A 25,972-nucleotide genomic window follows, 5' to 3' on the forward strand; every position below is an offset into this window, starting at 1 on the left:
ACCCAGAATTGCACACTGATGCAATTTGTAGCTCCCGAGAGCCAGAGGCCTGGACTTTAATGCGTATGCTTTTAACAAAATCAACATGGGGTGGGCGTGGACCCAGCAACACTGGCCATAAATCGTTGGTCCAGGTTGCCTGTGATTCACTGTCCACTGTCAACATAATCTCAGTCTTTGCACCATTCAACTTCAGACAGTTTTTGGCCATCCAGTCCCCTACTGCTGTAAGGCAATTCCTCAGTTGAGACAGCGGGTCGCTTTTTGGGAAACCTAGCCGAAAGAGAAGCGGTGTGTCATCAGCATAGGTATAAAACCTTACCCCAAACTCCTCAATCAGGTAAGCCAGTGGGCATAAGTACAAATTGAAAAGCAACGGGGACAAAGACAGACCCTGGGGAATCCCACTCGACAGGATCCTAGCAGAAGATTGGACAGGAAATGAAAGGAAAGATGTAAACCAGGCAAGGGGAGCCCCACCAATTCCTGCCCTCTTCAGACTTTTCAGTAGGATACTATGGTCAATGGTATCAAATGCCATGGAGAGGTCGAGCAGAATCAGCACTCCCACCTCCCCATGGTCTTGAAGATACGCCAGATCATCCAGGACTGAAATCATAACCGACTCTGTCCCTCTCATGAGATGGAAGCCGGATTGGAAAGGGTGTAGAAAGTCACTAGATTGTAAATAAAGTGAAAGCTGCAGAGCCACAATAGCCTCCATGACCTTCATAACATAGGGTAGAACGGAGATTGGCTGATAATTGGAGGCCAAAGCTAGGTCCAACTGAGGTTTTATTAGGAGCGGGTAAACAAAGGCATGCTTCATGGCCCTATGAAGAACACCCAAGGAGAAAGAAGACTGCACCGCTGCTGTGAGGAGTGGAATAACCTCCTCTGGCAGAGACCGGAGTACTCAGGGGAGTAGGGTCAGCTGGGAGGATGATTTCAGTTTCTGAAGTGTCACATTGACCATGTTATCAGTAACCAGTTCAAAGTGATCCCTCCTGGGAATGGCTTCTCCAATTCCTGGTTGCTTCTGGGGACTGTCCTCTGCCTCGGCAGTGCCCTTAACAGCAATAGAGTCCTGGATTGTTTGGATCTTTTCATCGAAAAAGGAATAAGATCACATTTTTCTTGCAATCATAATGGATCAATGTAAGGAGTCACAGATAAGAGCTCCTTTGCCACTTTAAAAAGTTCCTTTGTTGAACAGGAAGCTGATATAATCCGGTCTGCAAAATAATGCTATTTTGCAGCGTGAATAGCTTCCTGATAGTGGAACACTGACTTCTTATAGTTAGATTTGGAGACAGGATCATATTCCAATCTCCATGTACAGTAATTGGCGGAAGTATACAGAGCATATACAGAATATCAATGAACCTGAGGCACATAGAGGGAAACTCTAGTAAGTATGAAACTAAGGTTAGAGTCCATCATCAGAAACATGTTATTACCTGTCTGTGGCTCGCTTATTGTTTCATATATGTGCAACACGAGCTCAGGCCAAACCCTAAGGAACATAGCACAAGGTTAAGGTCTACATATACAGCACCTCTAGAATATGTGTATCATGTTTTAATGCAGTATGACCTTATCAAGTACTCTGCTTAAAATGTTTACTGTCACTTGAAGTGGGAGAATGGGAAAACAAGCTCCCCCCAATCTCATCAAGACCATGGCCTAGAGGATCACGAACCAGACACCTCCCACGGGACGAGTTTGTCTATCTACCAGATGACAAAATACCCTGGTTCAGGAACTTAAGGGTATGCCCACCAGCCTGTCCGACTCAATCCGACACCTGTGGCATGGATGAGCTCGACTAAAACGACAGCCCCAAGTATCCACATAGTTAGAGATGCCATAGCGACATAGCCAAACTGCCAAAGAACACACGTGCTACCATGAACACTGGTCACTCACACACCAACCTACACGAACAACATACACAGTGCTATGACGTAGGTGACCGACACACCCACCGACGTGCATCGTTGTTATTTTTCACATAGGCCTTTTTAATAGTAATGCAGAAACGCAAGACGCCTGAAGAGCTCGTGTATACGCTTGCTGATGCTTCTCCCGCCACTCGCCCTATAACGACACCATCATGTATACCTAACACTGCTTGTGGCGCCCTGTCAACCCACAACCTCCATACAATGGATTTTGTACCGCCACTCATGAACTAGGCCCGAGTAGGCCGCAAACAAGAGCCTCGCCATGAAAATCCTCTCAGAGCAAGAGTACAAGTGCTGATCACGCAGAACGAGCCCCAGCGAGAGCTCACAGCCAAGGCCACGATGTTGCAATTCGCATGCTACCAGCCCAGTGCCAAGGTTACACCTGGAAAAAGCCAAGCCCACAGAATCGAAATACAAATGTAATGCTCAGAATTCTGCTCCAGTTACGGTCTCTCCACACGTGACCAAAACGATCTGACAAAGTGCCAGGCCCACGAGACAGAAAGTCTCCTGGGTCGCATGTCTGGGACACAGGTTGCAACAACAAAGCGGCAAGATGGACACCTACGGCGATGGGAACGACCCGCTCACAAGCCTATGAGCAGACCTGTCTGTTGCCTGCACAAACACATAGTTGCACATTGTTGCTAATGACAGGTACACCGTGAGCTGGGAACGATGATGGTCCCAGGCTTGGGGGCTCACAGGAGAACCAATCAGAACACCGGGGGTATCATCACTGGCGTCATTAGTATGAGCCAATCACCAGGGGTCCCCTGTAGCAATTCTGAAGTAACAAATATTAGGGACAGTCCAAGTGTACAACCTGACTCATCCTTAACCACTAATATCCTTCTCCGTAAGTACCCTATACTAACCCTACCACTCGGGGAACCAATCCAGAGTGGTGATAGGTTTTTTGCTAACTTTCCCAGGTGACGCTGATAGCGCGTCATACTGATGTAAAAAGGGCCTGCCTTAGATTGAGAGTCTCGACGGACGCATTCGGACTGAGACCCATCCCTGCTGTTGTTATAATAAACAGCAGAACCACCTTGCCCCTTGTGTGCGTCTCATACTCCCTTTGGGGGACACGGGAGGAGTTGGGGCCTCGCAGCCCGGAGGTCCGCGGACGGCTCTGCCGGCCCCGGGATAATCACCCCGACACACTGAATACAATGTTCCCAGGAAATGGTATGTCATGAGAGATGTCATCAATGATGTCATTTGTTATGTCATCTTTGATTTCCTGTGTTAGTCTTAGCAGTGCCATGGTGGTGGCGTGAGTTATGGCTGCATAGCTTACGATAACTGCCACGTTTCTTTGGTTTTAAGATTTTGCCCTGCAACCATACCGTTCCTCTAACAATGTTTTTTCACTGAATTTCGCAGGTTTTTATTTGAGCAATTTAAAAAGAATGAATATATGTTATAGGGTGCCGCTAGCCAACCTATAGTTAAGATGAAAACATATCATCCATCGGAAATGTCACCATTCTATGGCTAATAATTTTCGCTCCATAGGTTGGCTCAGCACAACATTTGCAATTACTAATTTGGGGGCTGGGACCGCCAGAACATGAAAATGCGTTTTAAGGTTCAAAAGATATAAAAGGTGGAAAAACGGTTGTGTTTTTCACTTTTACAATCGTTTTCCCAAATTTGCGCCAAATAAGAAACAAGTGGGGCTAAAAGCACTCAAATGAAATTCTTTGTTGGTTTGGCATACCTCTGCCTAGTAGTTTCTTTAAAATTTGGCATAGATCGGGATGCCATGGTGCCCAAAACGTCAGTTATATCTCCCATGATGCATTGCATGTGCCAAGCTATTTCCTTTCTGAAAATCTGCCATTATGCGATTCGAGAATCAAGTTCTTGAATCAATTTTAGAAATTGCCCTAAAATTATATAAGGGGTGTAAGTAGGGCAGTTTTGAGGTCAGGGAGTAAACAGGGAGGCTAAGAATAGAGGATTTCTGAAAGTTTGGGCCTTGAGGATAGTGGAATTGTGTTACTTTCTTTCCAAGTGTTTTTCTGAGTTTGAGAATGGGCACGAATGGCAAAAATAAAATACTTCAAAATTATAATAAATGGAAATTGAAATCACTGTGATTGCCTGCTTAGTGATGGATGATGTTTAAGTTAATTTAGGAAGCCATTTCTTTCTTAAATTATAAAAAGAATTACAGGGATTGCTTCTTAAATTAACTCAAAATGTGTGGGAGGGGAGTATTTGTGGGCTATTAGTGTTTGTGGTGTGTTAAAAAAGCTTATAATTGTTTAATTAGTTCAATAAAAAGCGCGTTACAACAGACCGGAAGAAGCAGATGCTTGTTTACTATATCATTTGTTTTGATTGGACAAGCTTTTCTTGTGACTTAACAGTGAAAATCGCAATTAGCCCCGGACATCAGGCAAGAAGATATCTACATGATCATACCTCCCTCTTCTTCATCACATTAGCTAGTCAGTAATCCTACCTGAACTCCTAAACCCCTCTTTCTTGCCCCAGTACTGAATTGTAATCTTACCAATATACTTCATATCCCTCTTCCTCATCAAAGTCCCCCACTAACTCCACTTCACTCTTCGACACAGTACTACACTATTCTTCATCACAGTAAAACACTACTACCACCTCACTCTTCCCCGTAGCAGTACCCCACAACCACCAACTCACTCTTCCTCTTCACAACCCTCCGCTACCACCATGTCACTCTTCCTCATCACAGTCCCCCCCCATTACCACCACTTCACTCTTCCTTGTGACAGTCCCCCACTACCACTGCATCACGTTTCCTCATCACAGTACTCCACTATTACCACCACAATGTTCCTCATCACAGTCTCCCCACTGCATCACTATTCTTAGTCACAGTACCCCACTACAATCAACTCAATATTTCTTCCTCATCTCAACAATACCCCACTAAAACCAACTTGCTGGCCTAATTTGGGGTTCATTCCGTATTTGACTTTCCTTTATGAACCTCACTAGACAGTGCTGTGGTGATTTGGGAGCTCTAAATCCATATTTTCCATTTCACATCCTTTCCGGATCCATTGCAGGTTTTTGGCAGCCAGTATGCAGCTTTAATCAAAAGACTATGCTTCCCAGGTTGCCTGGCCCACTGCTTCATCCCACCCTTGTAGGACAAGGTTGGGTTGAGGAGAAGGAGCACCCGTGACTGGCAGGTGCTAGCAAACAGCACATATGAGGTGTGTGTTCATTAGTGAGTTTTAAAAGTCTATGTTTACTTCAGTCCAGTGCTGGTAATTGTTGCAGTGTTCCTGATTGCGACCAGGCCCTTTCTTTGTCTGGTTCTTAGGCTTAGTGTCTACTTCCTAGTTTCCTATTTCTTGTTCCTGGATTTTGTATTTATTGTGCTTATAAGTATTTTCTTCTTCCCGGATTCCGTTTCGGTCTTCCTATGTTTTGCAGTCAGCACTTTCCAGTGTCTTCCTTTTCCTGTTCAACCCAGTTTGTCTGTGTTCTTTATTCCTTTGACTTTACCCTATTATGTGTAATCTTGATCCTTTAGATATCCTTCACAGAGAGATTTCTGATTGTGTACCCTATAATTTCATTTTCTCTGTTCCTTTACTGTCTCTTGGAGCCTGTTCCTGCTTTCCCTTTGTTCCCTGTTCATTGTTAGGTGTGGTGTGCTTTTGTATCCAGCTCCTGTGTGAATGCCTATGTTTTCCTCACACTTCTCCTTGTCAGGAGTCCTATGTATTAGGTTATCCTCCCTTTGCTGTTATAGCCTTTCTGTGTCCCTTTTTGATCAGGCTTCATGGGCTTTGCTGACGTTCCAGGTGGTATGTCTCGTCCTCGTGAGCATTGTCTTTAAGTTACCTTATACAATACCATCACAGGTGTTAGCTCAAGATCCTGTCATTGCTTGTCCTGGGCTTATCACTGACCATACCTGTAACAGCAATTGCGGGTGATGAGCTTGCTGACTTTCTTTGTAATCACAAAGAGTTTCTAAGTGCTTACCCCATATCCCCTTTCATACATTTGTATTGTAATCCACTTGCACATCCTGGGGTAAGCGTGCACTCTTCTTGTTTCCTGAGTGTTTGTTGGTTCATACCTATTACTCACTGTGTAATCTTGTGCACATTTCCTTAGCTATATCCACTGCCATAGGACTTCCCATGACACTACCACCAACACACTCTTCATAGTCAGTTTCCCTCACTACCATGATCTCTCTCTTCGTTGTCACAGTCCTCCACTGCCACCACGTCACTATTTCTCATCACAGCACCCCACTACTAACTCTCTCTTCCTCATGACAGTATCCCACTACCACCCACTCACTCTTACCCATTAGAGTCCCTCACTGCCACAATCAATTGCACTCTTCTTCATCACAGTCCCCAACTACACAACCTGAGTCTTTCTCATCTCAGAGCCTCACCAACCCCAACTAGCTCTTCCACTTCACAGTCCTCCACTACCACCACGTCACTCTTCCTCATCAAAGGCTCCCACTACCACTGCATCACTCTTCCTTGCCACTGTACCGTACTACCACCAACTCACTCTTCTTCATCACAGTCCACCCACTGACAACAACTCACTCTTCCTCGTCACAGTCTCCAACTAACCCCACTTCGCTCTTCCTCATCACAGTACACCATTACTAATCCATTCTTACCTAGTGGAGACAAAAAAGATGAAATACTGGATAACTCTGATGTTGCATAGCTCAAGAACAGCTATTATATATGATATGACTTCAGTTATGTTATCAGAAAAAAAGACAGAATTACAGGTGGGGGAGGAATAGCATAACAAAACCCTTGAAATACAGTGAAAAACGTTAGTTGAATTGACGTTAAGGTACCAAATTAATGCAACAAAACCCCATGAAATTCAGCAGGTGCCGGAAGCTCTGGCGCCTTAAGTATGAGGCCTGCATTGCGCAGTCCTTAGGCACCCTAACGACAACACAAATGACGTCGCTGATATCACATGTGACATCACTTATGGAATCAGGAGTGACATAACTAGTACATCAGATCACACCTGGAAGAAAGAGATGCAACATTTAAAAAGCGTGTTTTTGCATGTAAGGGTGCCATTGTGACCCATATGGCAAAGATTGTCTACCTAGTGGGAATCCCTTAACGAAGCATAGCATTTTTCATTATGACACATATGTCAAAGGTGTAATGGATGAAGATGGATCTGGGAACTAGCGATGCCAGTTAGCATAAACATTTCTCCTTCTGCCTCTTTGAGTCCTTTTTTAATGTACATTAAGATAAAACAAACTTTTTTTTTTATAACAGTATAAGGCACTAACAAAACTAAAACCTTCATGTATTTCCTTTGATTAGACTGCTAAACCTACCGGTTTCAGGACTGTCAAACTAATGAATGGGCTTGAATCTTCAACCGTGCTATTGGTAAACCCTTGCTCTAACCACTGAACTGCTGAGTCACCCTTAAGAAAACATATCTTTTTTCATTATGTCAGGTATGTCAAAGGTGTAATGGAAGGACATGCATCTGGGGACTGGCGTGCCTGTTGGCATAAGCATACCTCTTTTTCTCTCCTTGAGTCCTTTTAAAGAAAATTAAGATAAGACAACATTATTGTAACAGTATAAAGCACGTACACTAAAATGTTTACTATTTGCTCGCAGAGGGATGTTCAACTTTACAGTTTGAGTATTTGAAAGCCATGTAGGGGGCTTGAACCAGCAACTTTCCTACTGGTAAACTCATACATTAACCACTGAACTACTGAGTCTCCCTAAAATGAAACATGCCATTTTTCACAATGAAGCATATGTCAAAAGTGTAATGTATGAAGCTGCACCTGGGAACTGGCGATGTCAATTAGCAAACATATCACTGCCATGTTTGTGTCCTTTTTGAAAGAAAATTAAAATAAAACAACATTTGTATAACAGTATAAAGCACAACACAAATGTAAGCCATGTCCTCTGATGGGTTTGCTCAACCTACCAGGTTGAGTATTTTCAAGCCTACGAGGAAGCTCAAACCTGAAACCTTGCTATTCTAAAAAAAAAACACTGAGCTACTGGGTCACCCGTAAGAAAACCTCGTTTTTTCATTATGAAAGGTATAATGGATGGGCATGCATACACATACTTCCCTCTTGGTCCTTGATTTCTTTTCTAATTCAAATTAAGATAAAACAACATTATAGCAGTATAAATCACTAAAAAAAACAAACCTTGACCCCTTTCCTCTGTTGGGACTGCTCAACCTACCACTTTGCGTGATTTCAAGGCAATGAGGGGGCTTAAACGTTCAACCTTGCTATTGTAAAATCTGGACTCGAACCACTGAGCTCCTGGGTCACTCTTAAGAAAACTAGCTTATTTCATTATGACAGGAATGTCAAAGGTGAATGGATAACGCTGCATATGGGAACTAACAAAGTCACTTGGCATAAACATATCTCCTCGCTGTTTTCGAGTGCTTTTTTAAATGAAAATTAAGATAACACATTAAATCAGTGTAAATCACAATAAATCTAACATATAAACTCCGAGTGGACTGCTCAATATACCAGTTTGTGTACTTTCAAGCCAACGAGGGGGCTTGAACCTACAAACGTACTATTGGTAAACCCATGCTCTAAACAGAGAGCTCTGAAGAAAAAGGCTTTTTTCATTATGACACATATTTCAAAGGCGTAATGGATGAGTGCGGACCTAGCTCAAGGGCAGAGGAGAGCTGTGCAGGGTGCATGTAGCCAGCGTTTGGGTTGGCATCTTTTACAAGAAGCACAGTGTTGCTGTGCAGGGCGGAGGCGATTCAGTCAAATCTCTGTGCACACGTGGTGAGGCATGATGCAGTGTGGGAGACTAATTTCACAGAAGCCAAGTGAGCAGCTGGGAGCCCAATTAGGAGGGCATTTCCACATCAACCTGCAAGACTAGAGTGGCCTGTACTATGTACTGGAAGTCCTGCAGTGGGATAAAGGGTTTGATTTAGCAAAGAGTAGAATTTTGGAGCCAGGCTGTTGGGTTTTATTGGCTGTCTGTTTCTATTAGGACAGGCTGCTGTCTTTTGGGAAGCCTTAGGATTTATTTGCTAATCCCAGAGTTGCTTATCAAGTCCCTCTAGGGGCATATCTTTGAGCCAATGCTGCACAAGGTCTTTAGCAGTGGGACAGATTAGAACGAGTTCAGGCATGGGAGGGTTAGGTTTGTGGTAGTCAGTCAAAATACAGAACTAGGTGATGGCTAGGCAATCACAGAAATGACTGATGTCCTGTGGGGTTTTTATTCTAAAGGAAATTGAATATTGCCCATGTATTGGTAAATGACTATCTTCAGATCTTTGAGGAAGGTGCTGTTGTGAATTGTGGTGCCGCAATCCCCACAAGAGATTTACCCGAAACTGACTTATGGTGAGTGGAATGGCGACAGCAGTGGCGCACCTCATGGCGTATGTAGGAACAATGGGGCATCTACCACTCAGAATGCCGGTGCCGGAACACTGTGACCCGGGTTGGCGGCATAATGGCATGCGCCGCTTTGAGGGATGGAATTGGATAAGAGACGGAGGTGCTGCAGGACCTCAGAGGAAAGGCCTTTTTCTTTGGTACTGCTAGCACAAGTCCAAGATGTTTGCAACACGACAGAACACGTGGGAGGATCCAAGTTCAAATCCCCGTAGAGGAACCTGGAGAAATGTAAGGGGTACTTAAATTGATGAAATAGAAACCTGAGCCCAATGATTAGACCAATCAAATTCAAAAGAGACCCAGGAAAAAAGAAGAATAAAGGAAATAATGAAAGTTACATCATGATTAAAACGGAAGTATAACTGGCCGCTCAGGAGAGTGAGCCTAACAGAAGAGGACCAGAGTGGAAAAACCCTGCAAGCCAAAACTGTAAGCAGGTCTTTCCTCCAATCCTCAGCCAACCGGATGAGGAGGAGTCCGGCTATAAAAGCAGAACCAGCTCACACTGACCTTCTCAGTCAGGAACATCTTCAGACGCTAGTGAATGGAGGAGGAGCTTTATCCTGAAGGAGGAGATGCTGCTTCGGTGAAGGAGTCTGGACTACCCTGGAGCACTGCCTGCCTGGAAGCTTCCTGAAGAGCCTAGAGTAAACTGATTGACCCAAGGGTAGAAGGAGAGTACCTCAGTAGCCCAGCTAGGCCTAAAAGGTGGAAGAGCTACACTGCCTGAGAAGCAGTTAAGGCAACCCTTTCATAAGACCCTGTTAGAGAGACCAGGACAGAAGCAAGTATTCTGAAGAGAAGATGGGAAAAAGCCAAGTCGCATGAAGAGGAGCTGGGTGAAGAAAAGAGAAAGAGCCTCCAAGTAAGAGGTGAGAATACCCCTTGGATGGGGTAAGAGAAAGAAACTCAGAAGCACAACTGTAAATTGGGGCAACATACTAAGCAACCAAGAGAGAGCGGGAGATTGTGTGCGGGATGAATCAATAAAGGGGTTAAGATAAAGAACCTAAGCACAGGGCCCAGCGGATCCCTCACCTAAGAGGTCCTGTATCTGGAAGGCAACTACAGGTACCAGTTTCAGTTTTTGCATAAGCATCCCTGTTGCTCGTCTAACCGAGGAAGCCAGGGAGAAGGCCTCCCTGAATTGATGGACTTTTCCACTTAGGGGAAGGACTAAGTTTTTCTCCTGATTTCACCATTTGATTTAGTTATTCTGACGACTCGCTAGTTTAGGAACATTTGATTTAGGAAACTTTTGTATTTAAGTTGAGGATTAGTTGTGATTTAGGGTTTTTAGTACTTTGGGCACCTTTTGACTCCATAGGCGTAGCACACCTTAGGTTTGTCTTATTCACAAAGGGATATACTTCTAAACCATTTGTGTTTGAACACTATTTCTTAAACCCTGTTTTGTCGTTCACTTGCTTAATAAAGAGAATAAAGAGTGTTGTTTGAAAAGATACAAAGCCCGAGACCTCTTCTTTAACCATGTCATCACACTCGTCACAGTACTCAGAGGATCCACATAGAAGTTAAAGAGGATCAGTGAGGGGATGGAGTCTTGGGGACTCTGTAGGAGACTGAGTTGGTTAGAACACAACATGTTCATCTAGACAGTCTTATCAGGACTGATGGCAGTGACAGATGCTATGCACTAGATAGACCTTCCTCCCGAGAGCACCACACTTGTGGCAAAATAAACAAAATGCAGAGGACTAAGGAGAAAGGTCGGGAAAAATGCCTACCTGCTCTCTCCCGGGCAACAAGAGGTGGAGCACAACTTCACTATAACTCACACCCTCGTTTATAAACCAATAAATATCAAGTCCAAAATAAAGCATACCTGACAGGAATCCATAGAATACCAGGGAGATTCAGGAGGAGGACCAGGAGAAGAAAACTAAAGGTGAGAAAAGGAAGGGACAGGGATCACAAAAGGAGTTCCAATGGAGATGTTGCTCAACAAAGTTCTAAATTCAAGTTACAAACACAGTCCTTAATCCAGAAAAACAGTTACATGCAATGGAAAATCCAAAAGCAATCCAGGAGGAGAAATCAAGTTTAGAGGGTAGCATCACAGTACCAAATAGTCAGTGTTCGAAAATGCAACCAGATCCAAAAAGGGCTAAAGCGGAGACAGAATCCAAAATGTGGCAGTTATGCTGATTCACCGGATCTCATTACTCCTCCCCAGAGGGGAACACTTCCTTGTGAGCCCGCTATGCAACATTCCCCCTATGGCTGGCAAATAAGCGGGAAATCACAGGGAAAGACTCCACTCTTGGGGACAAGGACTTCTGTTCCGTCAAGGAACTACCTAAAGCCCTCTATGAAGAACCATTGAAAGGCTTCAGGAGAAACATCCTCCACAAGTCAATGTTTGTTGTTGCAATGTCACACAAACTCAAACCCAGACAAACAAACATACTGAGAAGAAGAAGAGAATACCAGAAATAAAGATTACCCAGCAGTTGGCACCCAACCATACTGGGACTAAGAAGTTTGAGCAAGTGAGGAAGAGCGCTCATGAGAGAGGGAGAGAGCCAAAGAACTATGGTCATATGCTGGAGATGGACCAGTACTTCCTCTTAGAAACAGAACAATTACCAACTTATGTTGTTGGAACCCGGGAGGTTCGAAGCTGGCAAGAGTGAGACCAGAAAGCCATGGGAGGTCCTCGGCTGACACGATGCCGTCAAACACGAGGCAGAAGAAGCATGGAGAGGGCAGAGATCCAAACTGTACATGCCCAAGAATGAGAATCGAGGCGGTGGCGTAAGCCTAGAGAGGCGGACCGACTGTTCATTCAACAATGGCTGAGACCGCAACTGGAAAGGCTCTGCGGAGCTGCACACTGGAGCTGGAAGAAAGAAGACGCAGATGCGTACAAAATACAAGAGGCAGCCTCACCCCAGAGGAAGAAACAGTGATGCCAATTCATCAGAATAGAGATAACGGGTGTGGCAGGAGGCCCGGGAGGGGAACACAGCAGGAAGAGCCTCAGGGGGACTCATCATACTCATCCCAGTGGTTGTGACTGTTTGTCAAATCCACAGAATGGTTGAAGCATGATCCAAAGATAGAAAGCCATCTAGAGACACTGCAAGCATCTGAAAGGGATAAAACCCTATTGTGAGAAACCAAGGAACTGTGTTGAATTTTGTAAAGGGGAAGCAGAAAAGGTGGACAGATCCTAGATTTGATTCCCATGGTTAACAAGAACTATTTAAAAATAGACTATGAAGGCAGGAAGAAGCCTGTCCAGGTGAGCGGGTCATTATCCTCGATCCTTTCTTTTCATTTGATATTTAACTAGTGGTAGGGTTAGGAATGAATAGCTGTTGGACAGAGGAAAGAACATTACTTTGGACTGCCATATTGACGACAAGGCCCATAGTTTGTTTGTGTTTGCTAGGACAAACCTTTATGATAGGGACAGATAGGCCTTTTCTTATTATATTCATAAAGAAAGAATTGCAAGAATGCCACCATTTGTCTGCCTCCTTTTTCTGACCTACCACACAGTCCATGGTCATTAACAGGACACACAAAACAGAATCAGTGGGAGAACCATACTCACGGTTGAGGTGTTGAGGAGCAGGGCTTCGTTCCCTAGTGGCTCCTAAATTGGGAAGAGCTCACGCAGCATACAGTGGCCCCTGTGATGTCACAGCACTCTGTGCAGCATGTGCCAAACACTGTGCTTGGTAAAGAATGCTGGGAAAATGAGACCCTGCCAACATCTGGCATCATTCCTAAACCACCATGGCAACCACCAGCTGGAGAAGCTTCATGGCTGGTCGTGCTACAACAAAAGCCCGACATATACAGACGCACACAAGGTCATCCCACCAGAACCATTTACTGCACAGGATCCAAGGGAAATCAAAAATATATACATACAGACAGGCAATCCTAAGCACACTTAGTTGTGTCTTAATTTTATAATATAAACAGCACACAGGTATGTGATAAATTAAATATGTTTGATTTTATATTAACATAAAACATCTCAAGGTGCTAACATACACCCTGGCTCGCAACACAAACGCCACAAAAGATGATATTTACAAAACCTAAACAATTCAGAAAACCCATTCAATGTGCAAAATATAGCAATTTGTTCAAAGAAATTCATAATATGTTGACCAATGTTAAATATAGTCAGGCACTCTACATATATCCAACCATGCACCACTATTTCAAAAAGTGGCCAGTGCCCAATGGCTTTGCACCTAGTGCTAATGACAATTTGTGCAATAACCGAGTACTAATAGAGTACATCAACAGTTTCTTTACAGCCTACTTGAGTTCCGGCCTTGTGGGTAATTGATTCCAGGTACCCAGCCTTCCTCAGGGGTAAACTCTAATCGTCACAAGTGAGTTCTCCAACATGCCCGATTTGTTTAATCTGACCTATCTTCTCAAAGGGAAACCATTCCAAAACGGGAAACCTTGGGCATCAGTGGACCTCATCTCCCCTCCTCGGGTGCACCACCATAAGACTTATGGACTGCTTAGCCCTCAAACATAAACCGAGGGGCTACATGTGCTGGTTTCAAATACTTCCAAACTCCTCCTCACGGATGGTATCACTTCAACAGTTGCTACAAGTTGTTCAATCCAATGGAAATCGACAATCGGACCAAATGCAGTTTGCTGCTTAATGCCAATGTCACTTGGTGTCCAGTTTACAGCCACACACGTCATAATGTATCCCATTGCCTGGTGTCTGCCTGAGAGGTAGGTGGTAAACCAATTCAAAACAGTGCCGGTGAATCCCATTTTGCCGGTGAGGAGGGAGAGCAGGATATAGTGATTGATGGTGCCGAGAGTTCAAGCAGGACATGGAGATAAGAGTTGCACTATATACTTGAGATGGAGGGCATTGCCCACCACTTGGATTGTGGTTGTCTCGATGCTGCAATTGGGCAGAACCCTGACTAATGGCCATTCAGGAGGTGTAGTTGTTCGATTCTGCTGGATAGTTTTGAAGCAACTAGGATTTCTAAGATAAACAGAAGGTTCGTAATGGGCCGGTAGTTAGCCAGATTGTCTGGGTCTAAGGTTGGTTTTCTCAAAAGAGGGTGTATGAGACCAGTCTTGAGGTGTCCAGGAGCAAGGCATTAATGATGCTCGGTAGTGAGTTTATTAATGGAGGCTGGGATGATATCAGAGTAAGAGACCGGTTTGAGGGAGGCAAGAATTGTTTAGGTGGTCCAAAACTGGGCCATGCTGGGGTGCAGCAAGGGCCAACGCTAAGAAGTTGATATGATGATCTTTCAGATTCTGTCTATTTTTTCAATGAAAAAGTTGTTGATTCTGTCACATTTTTCCTGAGTTGCTGGCACCTTAGAGATGGGTGGGGGCTTGGTACAAAGCTTTACTACTTGGAAGAGTGCTTTGCTCCTGTTAGAGGTTTCTGCAGAGGTGGTGGAGAAGTCAGCAGCTTCAGACTCTAATCAGAATCTTACAGTTGTCAAAATCTCTAGGGTTACGGTTTTTGCACCACTATTTCTCTAGGGCTGTGAGTGTTTTTTGGAGGCTAGCTCAAGGGATGTACCAATGGGTGGATGGTTTGGTTTTAGCATGAATAATTTTTAGGGGCACCTTAATGTCTATTCTCTTTTGCTCCCTTACACTGTCCTCTCTTTGTGACTCTGCAAATGGCGGAAAGCAATAAAAAGCATACTGGCCACTGTAAGAGGGAAGCAGTGAGACTGAGCTCAGCACTGGGTGAGCATCAAAGGAGTTGAGAGGGAAAGGACAACATACAGCAGACAGCAAGGGAAAATGAATCACTGATGTATAGGCATTGCTGTTCTTCACCTCCGTGAAAACTAGAGAAAAGGTCATGGGTTGTTATGGATAAAGTCGACTTCTCGTGAAATGGAGGTATAGAGATGGGCCCGCACCAAGCCTAGACTTCATTCAGCATGCTCCTTAAGTGCTCTTGTGCTGTCCACATTAGTGTTTCTTTTTGTGAAAAGGGCAGCTACATGACAGTGAAGCAGTCTGCATAGTAGGCACAAAGCACACATGACCTACCCAGCATTGGACGAAACAACTTTCATCATACAAATTGAAGAGAGGTTTTGGTAATTACAAAAAGATATCTTGAAAAAAATATATAAAGTTTAATAGCACTCTAATTGATATAACATTGTAAAGAATGGATGGTTGTGAAATGTATCCCGATGTGTTTCGGGTTAAGATATCCTTATCAAGAGTCAATCCCTTCTATTACAGTGCTATTAAACTGTATATCTTTTTTTCAAGATCTGTTGGGGTAATTCATGAATAATTGCTACATATATTTTTGCAACAACTTATGATATATATTGTTACCATAACAGCAAAGTGTGCATAATTTGGATTGTTGCATAATGTTGGAATTGTTTAGACCTTTTTTAATTAAAAAGTGATTATTGATATCGAAAATCTATTGCTAAATATTAAACACTGTGACAATTTAAAATGTGAAGAGTTAACTCGTTTAGAGTGCTTGGGGGACACAGTGATTTCTTTCACAGTGATTCTAAAAAGATGTTTGCATTAACTAGTCAGGCTAGCGAACAGGATACTTTCCCCATACACCAGAAATACTTTATTTTCTAATTAAATTCATAAAACTAGGTGTGCACATGATACACTTATATATTGGTAGATTTATTGTAATATCTAGCCTCTCTTTAGGTAGCACCCAAACCAGAATACCCAAAGGTTGTCTTCTCAAAGATTGATACCATAACTGATGAGCAGAAACGTTGGGCTACACAGAAGAGGAAGCAACAAGAATATTGAATTCAATTAAGTTTGCACAAACAGGTTTAGCTCCCATTGATAAGCCTCTGAAAAAAATAAGGGAATTGGAAACCTTGATACAAAGAGAAATAAATCAAAATGGACATGTGTCAACACATGTGCACTACCACAAAGCGCAAAGGGTCTGAGAATACAACTGCAGCCTACACACTGCAAAGACAATCCGACCTTTGTAAAACGCTGGAGACATATTCTTAATAAATGTTCACTCGGTTTTATTATATTGACTACTGAAGATTTAGCTAATTCCTTGCACTGAGTTGATGTAGAGATCACAACATTGAAAAGTACATTTTATGCAAGCGTAAGTAAACATGACTTAGAAACTACCTTGGAAAACATCAACAAGACACTAAAGAGTTATGAAAAGGAATTGAAAAAAAAACATTCAGCCGAGATACTATAGATTATAAATTAGACATAATATACTCTTGGCAAGAATGGTATCAATTGAATAGAAGAGATAATTTGACATCAGTAAGACATGAGAGAGCACCTTCTAAAGAGTCTTCCAGTACTACTTCTGAAGTATCCAGTATAGAGCTAGAGGAGACACAAAGAGAAGAGGAACAGCGCTTGGATAATAGTGAGGTTATAGGACCATCTAGTCATTCTAGAACATCTATAAGTACTAAACAAGATAATGTAGATTTGTCTTTTAAATAGAGGAGGGAAAGCAAAGAACTCCACCAAGAAAACCACAACAGGATCACAGGATCACAGGAAAACTTAGTGATTAATCTCTCTGACTCATCTTACCAAAATTCAGAAGGAGTTATTACAAAAAGGGCCATCATACGCACCCACTTACAACAGTAACATACTCAAAGAATAGATAGTAGTGTTACACAAAATGAGGTTGAAAGTATTCTTCGCTACATTAGAACAGACAATTGTTATGGAAGGACCTGAATAAAGGGAGTTTTCAGCTACCAGTAAATATTATCAAGAGTAACACAACAGTACACTTGACTTGTTTCAAATGGCTACTCTGAATGACATAGGAAATATAAGGTTTCACAACGAAATCTGATAATCATTTGAATAAAGAACAACAAAGAGCACTTAATACTATAATTAATAAGATAGTGATCAAACCAGCTGACAAAGCGGGAGCCGTGGTGATTATGAATTTGACAGACTACTTAAAAGAAGCATGGAGACCATTGAATGATACCTTCAGAGAACTGATTAAAACAACTTTGGAATATGCATTGGAGAGGGAATGTATTACACTCAAGACCAAAATATTGACTCAACAACATCAAATAATGCCTGTTTTTGTAAACTGCTTAAAACTCATAAAACAAACTAAGTAAATCACCCGTTTGCCAGATTATTGCAGTCCCTGATAGCATATTGGAACCTCTTTCAAAATATGTGAATGCAATTGTGCAACCCTTAATTCAAAAAAGCTCAACATATCTTAACAATACACAACATTTCTTGAGATTGTTGAACAAAGTAGACTATGATAATCAGGATATTTTCTTTACACTTCATTTAGTGAATCTAAACACATCTATCCCCAAGTATGATGGAATTGAAGCCATGGAATTGCTATGGATGTGAAAAGACCAAATTCAAGCTAACAAGATGCTTATTATTACATTGCTGAAGTTCTTTTTGAATAATAGTTTTTTCAAGTTTAGGGATAAGTTTTATCATCAAATATATGGGATTTCTAGGGGTGCAAGTATGGCACCTACTCATGCGAATACATTTGTGCACTGTTGGGAAAGGAAGAATATGTTTGATAATCCTTGGAGAAAGTATATCAAGTTCTACAAGCGCTATATTGACATCTTTTGAATTTGGGGGGGGGAACAGTAGTCATGTTTACACAATTCATTGAATACATCAACAACACCCACCAGAATATACACTTTAACTGCGAACAAAGTGAGGAAAAAATTTACGTTTTAGATACAGATGTTTGTATTAAAGATTCTAAATTCAATCGACAGTGTACATCAAACCAACAGACAGAAAAAATACTCTTTTAGCATTGAGTTGTCATCCACCAACACTTAAAGGCAGTCAATAGACTGAATTTACTAGATATAAGTATATTGCATCTGAGCTCAATTAATTAGTGAAAAAACCGTGATCACCTCAAAAATATATTTGTGGAAAGAGATTACAAACCTGAGATCTTGAGTATTAATATTGGATCAAGTCAAGTTGAATTGATATCAAGAGATGAATTGTTGAAAAAGAAAGAACAGAAAGATAAGCCAGGGTACTTTTTGAAAACAAAGTAATAAAATCAAAAAGTGTATTAACAAAAATAGTAATATTTTGAATATGATCCAATCCTGGGTAATATTTTCCAGGATTTACCCACATTCTCTTTTAGACAGAGTTCCTCATTAAGGAACAAATTAGTAAACCGCCTCGAGCCCTGAAGATACACGACAAACAGTAGAATACTAAGGGACATTACTCTGCAACAATTGTCAACATTGCCAGACTATTATTATGGGTCAGCAAGTGACACTTAAGCACACTTCTCCATGTGATACAAAAATGTCATTAAATAGACTTTACAAAAAGTGAAATTGAGATGGAAACAGCACAATTCAAACAACTGGACTAAGAACAGTAAATCCGATCTTGTTGAATACTTTCTAGACAGAGGCCATTACATTTCACAAATGAGGTTTTTGATTATAGACAAGATAGCATTACTTAAAAGAGTTGGTGATATTAATTAACTAATGGAGAAGAAAGTAGTGGTTTGGATTACCAAGTTTAATACTTTAAGCTCTGGTGGCATGAATTCAGAAGGTGATTCAGGTTGTTACTTATAACATGAAGTGGTGGAAATAACGTATGCCCAAGGACCTAAATAAGAAAGTAGATTCAGGTTAGTAATTATTACTTACAATGGCAGAAACGTTATTGACCATATTGAGATAAAATGGGTTAAGTGATCATAACTATTTGGTGAAGTCACAACGTATTGGAAACATTGATTACGATTAATTGAATTTGATCAACAGGCTTAATGCCTATATCTGCAATGTTTTATGAACCATGGATATATTATATCTTAATATAATTTTTATAAAAATATATTTTTAAAAATGTTTTTGGTGACATTATATGCTAGATGTGCTCTGCACAAGTTAGGAGGGGATTCATTCTAAATATAACCTCCTTTTTTTGGCATGCACTGACATGTATGTGGTAAAATATACCCCTGATATGGTAACCCGACTTGTTCCTTTAAACATACTTTTACTAACACACTAGTAGCAAGGAGTGAAGATGTCACTTCCGGTTTTATGAACCGTGATTTCGCAGGCATTCAGTTTAATTTGGAATAAAAAAGGGAGCAATGTGGACTGCCCACTTTTCTCTCTAAAACAAAAGAAGATTTAAGCCAGTCCTTTATGGACGCAACCGTGAGGTGAGTGACACTTTATAGTTTAGAACTTTAACGCTCTCAGTATTATTTCACTACAACTAATAACACATTTTCCCTATTATACTGACAGAACTAGGAGAGTTCAGATGCAGCGAGGTGTTAAGAAGTTAGAAGTTTGACGCATGAGTTACTGGGAGGTTGAACTACAATTAGGGTAAGGCTTACCTTACCACAAAGCATGATAGGAACTTAGTTCGTTATTGTGGATATATTGATAATATTTCTTATATATTCCTTTTAGAAAGAAAGATCAAATGGGAATTGCCACATATATTTGTGGAAGTATATTGATCCAGCTTATTTCTCTATGTTAATTGCAGATTATTCATTTCAATTTTGACATCAAAAAGGTTAGTCGAGTTTTTTTAATTGACCCCACAGGTTGATTGATTGCATTACGTGAGACTAAAGTAGATTGTTTGATACATCTTTTCAGGAATTCGAGAGTCAACTACTCTACATAAATAGGAAATAGATAGGATATGGAGAAAAAGAAGGCATGGGACCCTTGATAAAGATCATCTTAATCAGAAACGCATTGGGATACTTTTCACAAACATCCATTCTTTACAACGTTATATCTATTAGAGTGCTATCGAACTTTAGATATTTTTTCAAGCTCTATTTTGGTGATCCATGAATTGTTCAATACATTTTTAGAACATTTTATGGTATATATTGTTACCAAAACAACAAATTCTGTGTGTGAATTATTTCGAATGTTGAATAATGTCTAAATTGTTTTGACCTTTAGTAATTAAAAGTGATATTGAAAATCTATTGCTAAATATTAAACACGGACGGTAAAAAATGTGAAGCCTCAACGCGTGTTTAAAGTGCTTGGAATGCACAGTGATTTCTGTCACTCCGATTCTAAAAAACTATTGAACTATTTCCATGGCAGTCATGAAGAGAAAGACCAACTCAATGCCAGAATAGAGTTGTGCTGGAAATAGGCACCTGTGAGAGACTGAAAGAGACGAGTAGAAGATAAAAGAAAATTGGGATTGCAATAAGCTGCCGAGAGGGCTCAGAATGCAGCCAATAATGGCAGTTAATGACCGGATTTTGTGTTATCTGATTGGCCGAAACATACCTCCCGGGCACTAATTACATTTATATAGCACTTGATAACGCAGGTGGCCATTGCCATCAGACAATGCAAAGAACTTCTGTCCCCAGGTCATATTCTGCATTAACCTTGATGTCCACTGCCCCACTCTTCACATTCCTGTGTCGAATGCAGAATCGTCATCCATCCCACTTTTTACACAGTTTTAAATGATCTGTACCCTACTTTAGACAAATCTAGTCTCATTCCTAATCCCATTTTTGTACATAACTCCAACGCTCCTTACTTAGGTTTGCAGTTTCTCAGAGCCAGTAGCCACATTAGCACCAAACAGGACAGCCTCACTGTAGAGTTAAGCACATTGTTGGCAAGGGAGCTTCGGTGGTCATGGCAGGCAAGCCCAATTGTCATGGCCTCCGTGAGGGCTTAGAACGGTTGCCAGTCCAGCCCGACCGAAATGTGATGATTAACACTATTAGCATTCGATAGCTCCCTCCGAGATGCTAAGTTTTTCATTTTTGTTCCACAACTACAGCGCTAGCCCAAATCCATTTTTAAAAAAAACCTCCCATCTAAGATGGGTGCAGCGTAAAATAGAAACGGGCATACGTCCCTTTTCTATGTTGATGACGGCCATCTCTGCAGAATGTAGTGCGGCAGGGATGGATGGAGAAACAGGATGTGGGTAAGTGGAGTAAGTGGAGAAAGCAAGGGAGTAGTAGGGAGAAAACTTGGGTCATGGGCCACGGGGAGGCGAGAAGAGATGGTGAGTGAGAAAATGGTGGCCAGAGGAGGGAAAATGGTGGCCAGAGGAGGAATGTCTGCAGCCTACAGTGGAATGTGGGCTTGAACCAACTAATTCAGCCTTCTTTTCAGCCAGTGGGATTGCATGGCACCTCCCCCCAGTGTGCTTATTGAGTATGACACACACAAACTGTTAGCTTTATCAACAACTACAGCTCCACACAATTTGAGTACATGAATTGTCTACAACCAGTGACTGTTTAGCAGTCCTTTGTGATAAAGGGAACTTTCCATAGCTCTTACTTTGATTTTTTTTTTTAAATGGTTGCTGTCCATAAAATCTGGAACGAAGATTCTTAGCGATATTAGCTATGCATTGACTCCATCATTCACAAAGAGCCAGAAGAACAGAGCATGAGACACACAGGTGGAGTGAAAGAACAAAGACCAAGATTTCAACTTGTAACAATGACGTTTGGGACTCCATGTCAAGATGAAGGTTCCATTACCGAGCCCCTCTGAACTATCAACTTTCCCATTTACATGTCCAAATTTTTCCCACCGCTCTGACCATTTAATGGCCCCGAAGAAGAACTATTTGTCCTGGCCTTTTCATGAACGCTTCTGCGTTTTGCTGAGTGGTCTCTGTAGCTCCAAATTCATATCACAGAATAACCTTTATTTGAACACGCATCACTCCTTCCCCCTCATCTAACTTTTGTATTTTAATTGGTGTTATATTAGAATTTAACAATGTTAATGTTTAAGCTTGAACAATTTTGTGTAGAAATGAATTGAGCAAAACGTCTTTTTTTTTGCCAAAAGTGTTTCATAAATAAAATCAACTACAGCTTAGGATATATGATGTGTAGGAAATGGGACGGTTGATGGAACTATTTGGGAAAGATTAAAGTTTTGATAATCAGGCAATTGACCACAAACCTATTATGTCCATGGGGAGAACTGCTTTTTTTGTTAGAATTAGAAGGAGTACGGCAGTGGAAACACAGGAAAGAACATGGTGTGAAGTAATGGTGGCAGGCCTGCCGAGATTATAGGTGAAGTTAGCACAGGTGCTTCCAAGATCTCATTGTAACGTGAACGTTTTCAAAACAAGGCCAGGGCAGAGTGGTCACCCCTTCTCCTTCCTTGCCGATAGAGGCTGACCCCTCCCTATGATAAGCCTGCTCTCTCCAGTAACAAAACAGAGAGAAACCAGTGGCCAACTACAACAGGGAAACTAGTGGCAAAAAAGCCCATAGATAGAAACAATAACACTGCAAGACATATGGGAGTAGGGAAAACACGCTTCCCTAGCTATATTTATAAGCAGTAAACAGCTACAAAACATTCAGGGACGTCAGTTGCGACCCCTGATGTCTCTCTAGCTACCCCTAAAAAAAAGTATATATATATATATATAGGAAAAAAAGAGGAAAGAATGAACCGCACTCTCCACGGTCAAATGAAAGACCCTAGTCAATGGAAATATAGCACAGCTCACAACACGGTATGGGTCTAAAAGTATTTAATGTCATCACAAAAACGAAAAAAGTACAAAAATACGGCTGAAAAGCAGTGGCAAAAACAGAGGCAGGACGCCCGTGAGCACGACCCGCACACAACGTGTTTCACACTCAACTGAGTGCTTGATCACGTGAAGAGAAGAAGGACTGGAGCACCTTAATAGTTTGACAAATGTAGTCCTTTTGCTGTTTCACTGGAGCTCGATGGGTACCTGGACAAGTGGGAAGAGCGGCGGCCATGATGGAATGGAAAAGGAAAAATAGGCAATACTATATATATATATATATATATATATATATATATATATATATATATATGTGTGTGTTTTTTAATGTAAGCTCCTGGGCTGTGGCCAGCACAATGTGGCTCTTTATTTTTGGAGTGGCTGGCTTTCTTGTTCAGGCCTCTTAAAAAACACAGGGGGTTCCACAAGTGCACCCCTTTGAGCAGTGACCCTAAAAAAGAAAGAATAGGAATAACTAATACTGTGTCTTTCTGGAATTCTATACAATAATTGCTAGACTCATTAAAGGTTAATTTCAGGCATACTTCAGGGGGTGTGTCGCTGATTTAGTCTGTTCTTAAACGCCTCAACTCATCCTTTCATCCTTCTGAGGTCGATAAATGAGTACCAAGACAGGTTGGGTGATCTTGTATGTATATTTTTCTACATAAAGCACTTAAGCATAAGTGCTATATAATAACACATCATCATCATTTGGCCTTGGACGTCTAATCGCATTCATGGTAATTTGGTAATATGAGCCTATGCACACTGATATTAACAATACATATGGTGATCCATTCTTGTTTGAAATGTATATCACATTAAGTGATATCGTAACCATATTTTTCGTAGTGTACTTAGGAGCAATGTTATTTGATGCCAGTTCCTGTTTTGTCAAGGGGTGAAAGGTCATGGTTCCACCGCTTCCTGTGATGTCACTCCAGGCTGGAGGGTCAGAGGTCAAAGGTTGTGTGATGTCACTTCCGCTACCCCAGGCATTTTAGTGAAATGACGGCACCGAAAACATCTCATACCCTGATCCATATCTGTTATACAAAATAACCAAAGAAAAGCCTGTTTGAAAAGACGCCCTTACATCTGGCGTCATTAACGTGCAGGTGATATGGGTTCAGCCCTGTGATGCGATATTTGCGCCTATAACTACCTGCATGCTGTCGAAGGACGCCTGCGGTCCAAGTCGCGCCCTCTCCGAGTTGTGCTGGGCAGCTGCTGCTCTCTCGGCTGCCCTTTCGCTCCCAGGGGCCTTCTTATCTGCCACCGGGCTTTCAGACGAGCTCATCTCGGAATCGGAAAGCATTCGCTCCGCAGCGCTGCAAAGGAGTTTAACACATTCAAAAATTAGCCTCGCAACTGTCTTTTACGCGAAAAAAACGCCCTTTCAGCCCTCCATGCAAGCTATTAGTTTCACATTAAACGTTGTGCAACCCTAAACCAGCTCCAAGACAATTCAATAAAAGCACACCAAGGTAGAAATATGTCTGGCATTTAAGGGAATATCTTACTGTAAGTGGGAGTTTTTGGTACCATGCAACAATTCCACTGTTTGCCTCTTAGCGCCGGATACTTTGGCCGCGCTTATCATCTGTTTCAGATCGTTGGTATTTGCTGAATGCGAGGGGCTTCTTGGCATACCCACTTCCACAAAAGCATCATTGCACCCTGCGAGAGGAAAAAAAAAAAACAGGTTCAGGACTGGATTTTGAGAATCGAATATATATGAAAGCACGTGCATCTGGAAATGCAGACACGCAGGTTCTTTACAAATATTAAACAACAGCACAGATGAACCGCCATCAATTGATGACGGAGAGTTCTCGTAGCTGCTGAAATTTGCCCTGAATTCGCCGTGGAATTTGTCACGTAAACGCGGGCTTCTGGGGCCTGAACCGCGCACTGTGCAGCACATTACCCAAGATTGCATAATTTCCAGCAAGTATCGCCTGAGTTGGCTTCCCATTATGGGCCTGAATCATGGAAGTGGTTTATAATGGTGCAATCCCATAGGAAAACGTGGTGTGAATCAGGCCCTCTATGCATCGATCTTCGCAAAAGTAGGCAAAAAGAGGTCTATGTTGCCTACCTTTCTTTTCAAAAGAGAATTGAAAATATTAAAGGAATGCCCCTCCCCCCCACGCTAAATTTTTGTATAACCCATGACAGCTATTCTGTGAAAGAAAACCGATCTGCCTCTGCTGAATGGATGGCACGTTTTCAATCCCCAATTTACGATGTACATTGTGCTGCGTCACACTGAGAGGGAATGATTAGCCTCTTTACCAAATGCCCACATTCATGGGTTCCAACGTTTGGATTTTTTGCTGCGGGGGTAGAACCAACTTTTGATTTTCGCAATGGGGTGGACATTTCTTGCAGAACATTTAGCTTTAGGAATTGGAAAAAAAAAGTCATAGGGTATACAGGCAGGTCTAAACCTAAAACATCTCATCAACAGTCACCTAACCTGCTGAGCTATCTTTGCAGCATTCTACTTTAGGATGCCCTGCTTCTCCCACAACCCTAAACAGCTTTGTCCTGTCCCGTTGTCCTCCCCCCAAATTAAGGCTGGAGGTGGTCCACTGAAAGGCAGCGTTTGCCACTTTGAATTGGGCAGCACTTGATGTTATCAAGACTAAACACTTCACTAAGCCCCAGCCTACCTGCAGAGGAGCCGGAAGCCCTGCTTCAGAAGAATATCGCACTCAATACAGACTTTTAGGACGAGATTCTCAAAATATTTTTGGCATGGCACAGGTGTAGAGATGCGATAGTGTATCCCCTCACTTGCACCAAAAGACTGAGCACCCCAATTCTCAAAGGTCATCTAAACGAGGGCTTTTTCAATGCGCCCAGACAGCCTGTTTCGCTTCTTTGACCAATTGCTCAAATGAGGGGGTGTTTTCATGCATTTAAA

General features: G+C 41.9%; 1 protein-coding gene across 2 annotated transcripts in view; it reads right to left on the bottom strand.

Moving 5' to 3' along the window:
* BICC1 (BicC family RNA binding protein 1) overlaps positions 1-25,972 on the bottom strand; it is a 1,115,336-nt gene that overhangs the window by 53,820 nt on the left and 1,035,544 nt on the right. For both annotated transcript variants that reach the window (XM_069611226.1, XM_069611225.1), the window contains 2 exons: positions 24,564-24,720; positions 24,206-24,371 (listed from right to left, as the gene is read on the bottom strand). In XM_069611226.1, coding sequence (XP_069467327.1) covers positions 24,206-24,371; positions 24,564-24,720 — 323 coding nt within the window. The remainder of the gene's footprint in view (positions 1-24,205; positions 24,372-24,563; positions 24,721-25,972) is intronic.

The sequence above is a fragment of the Ambystoma mexicanum genome, chromosome 8 (genome assembly GCF_040938575.1).
Source record: "Ambystoma mexicanum isolate Mex_15411 chromosome 8, UKY_AmexF1_1, whole genome shotgun sequence".
Taxonomy (NCBI): Eukaryota; Metazoa; Chordata; class Amphibia; order Caudata; family Ambystomatidae; genus Ambystoma; species Ambystoma mexicanum.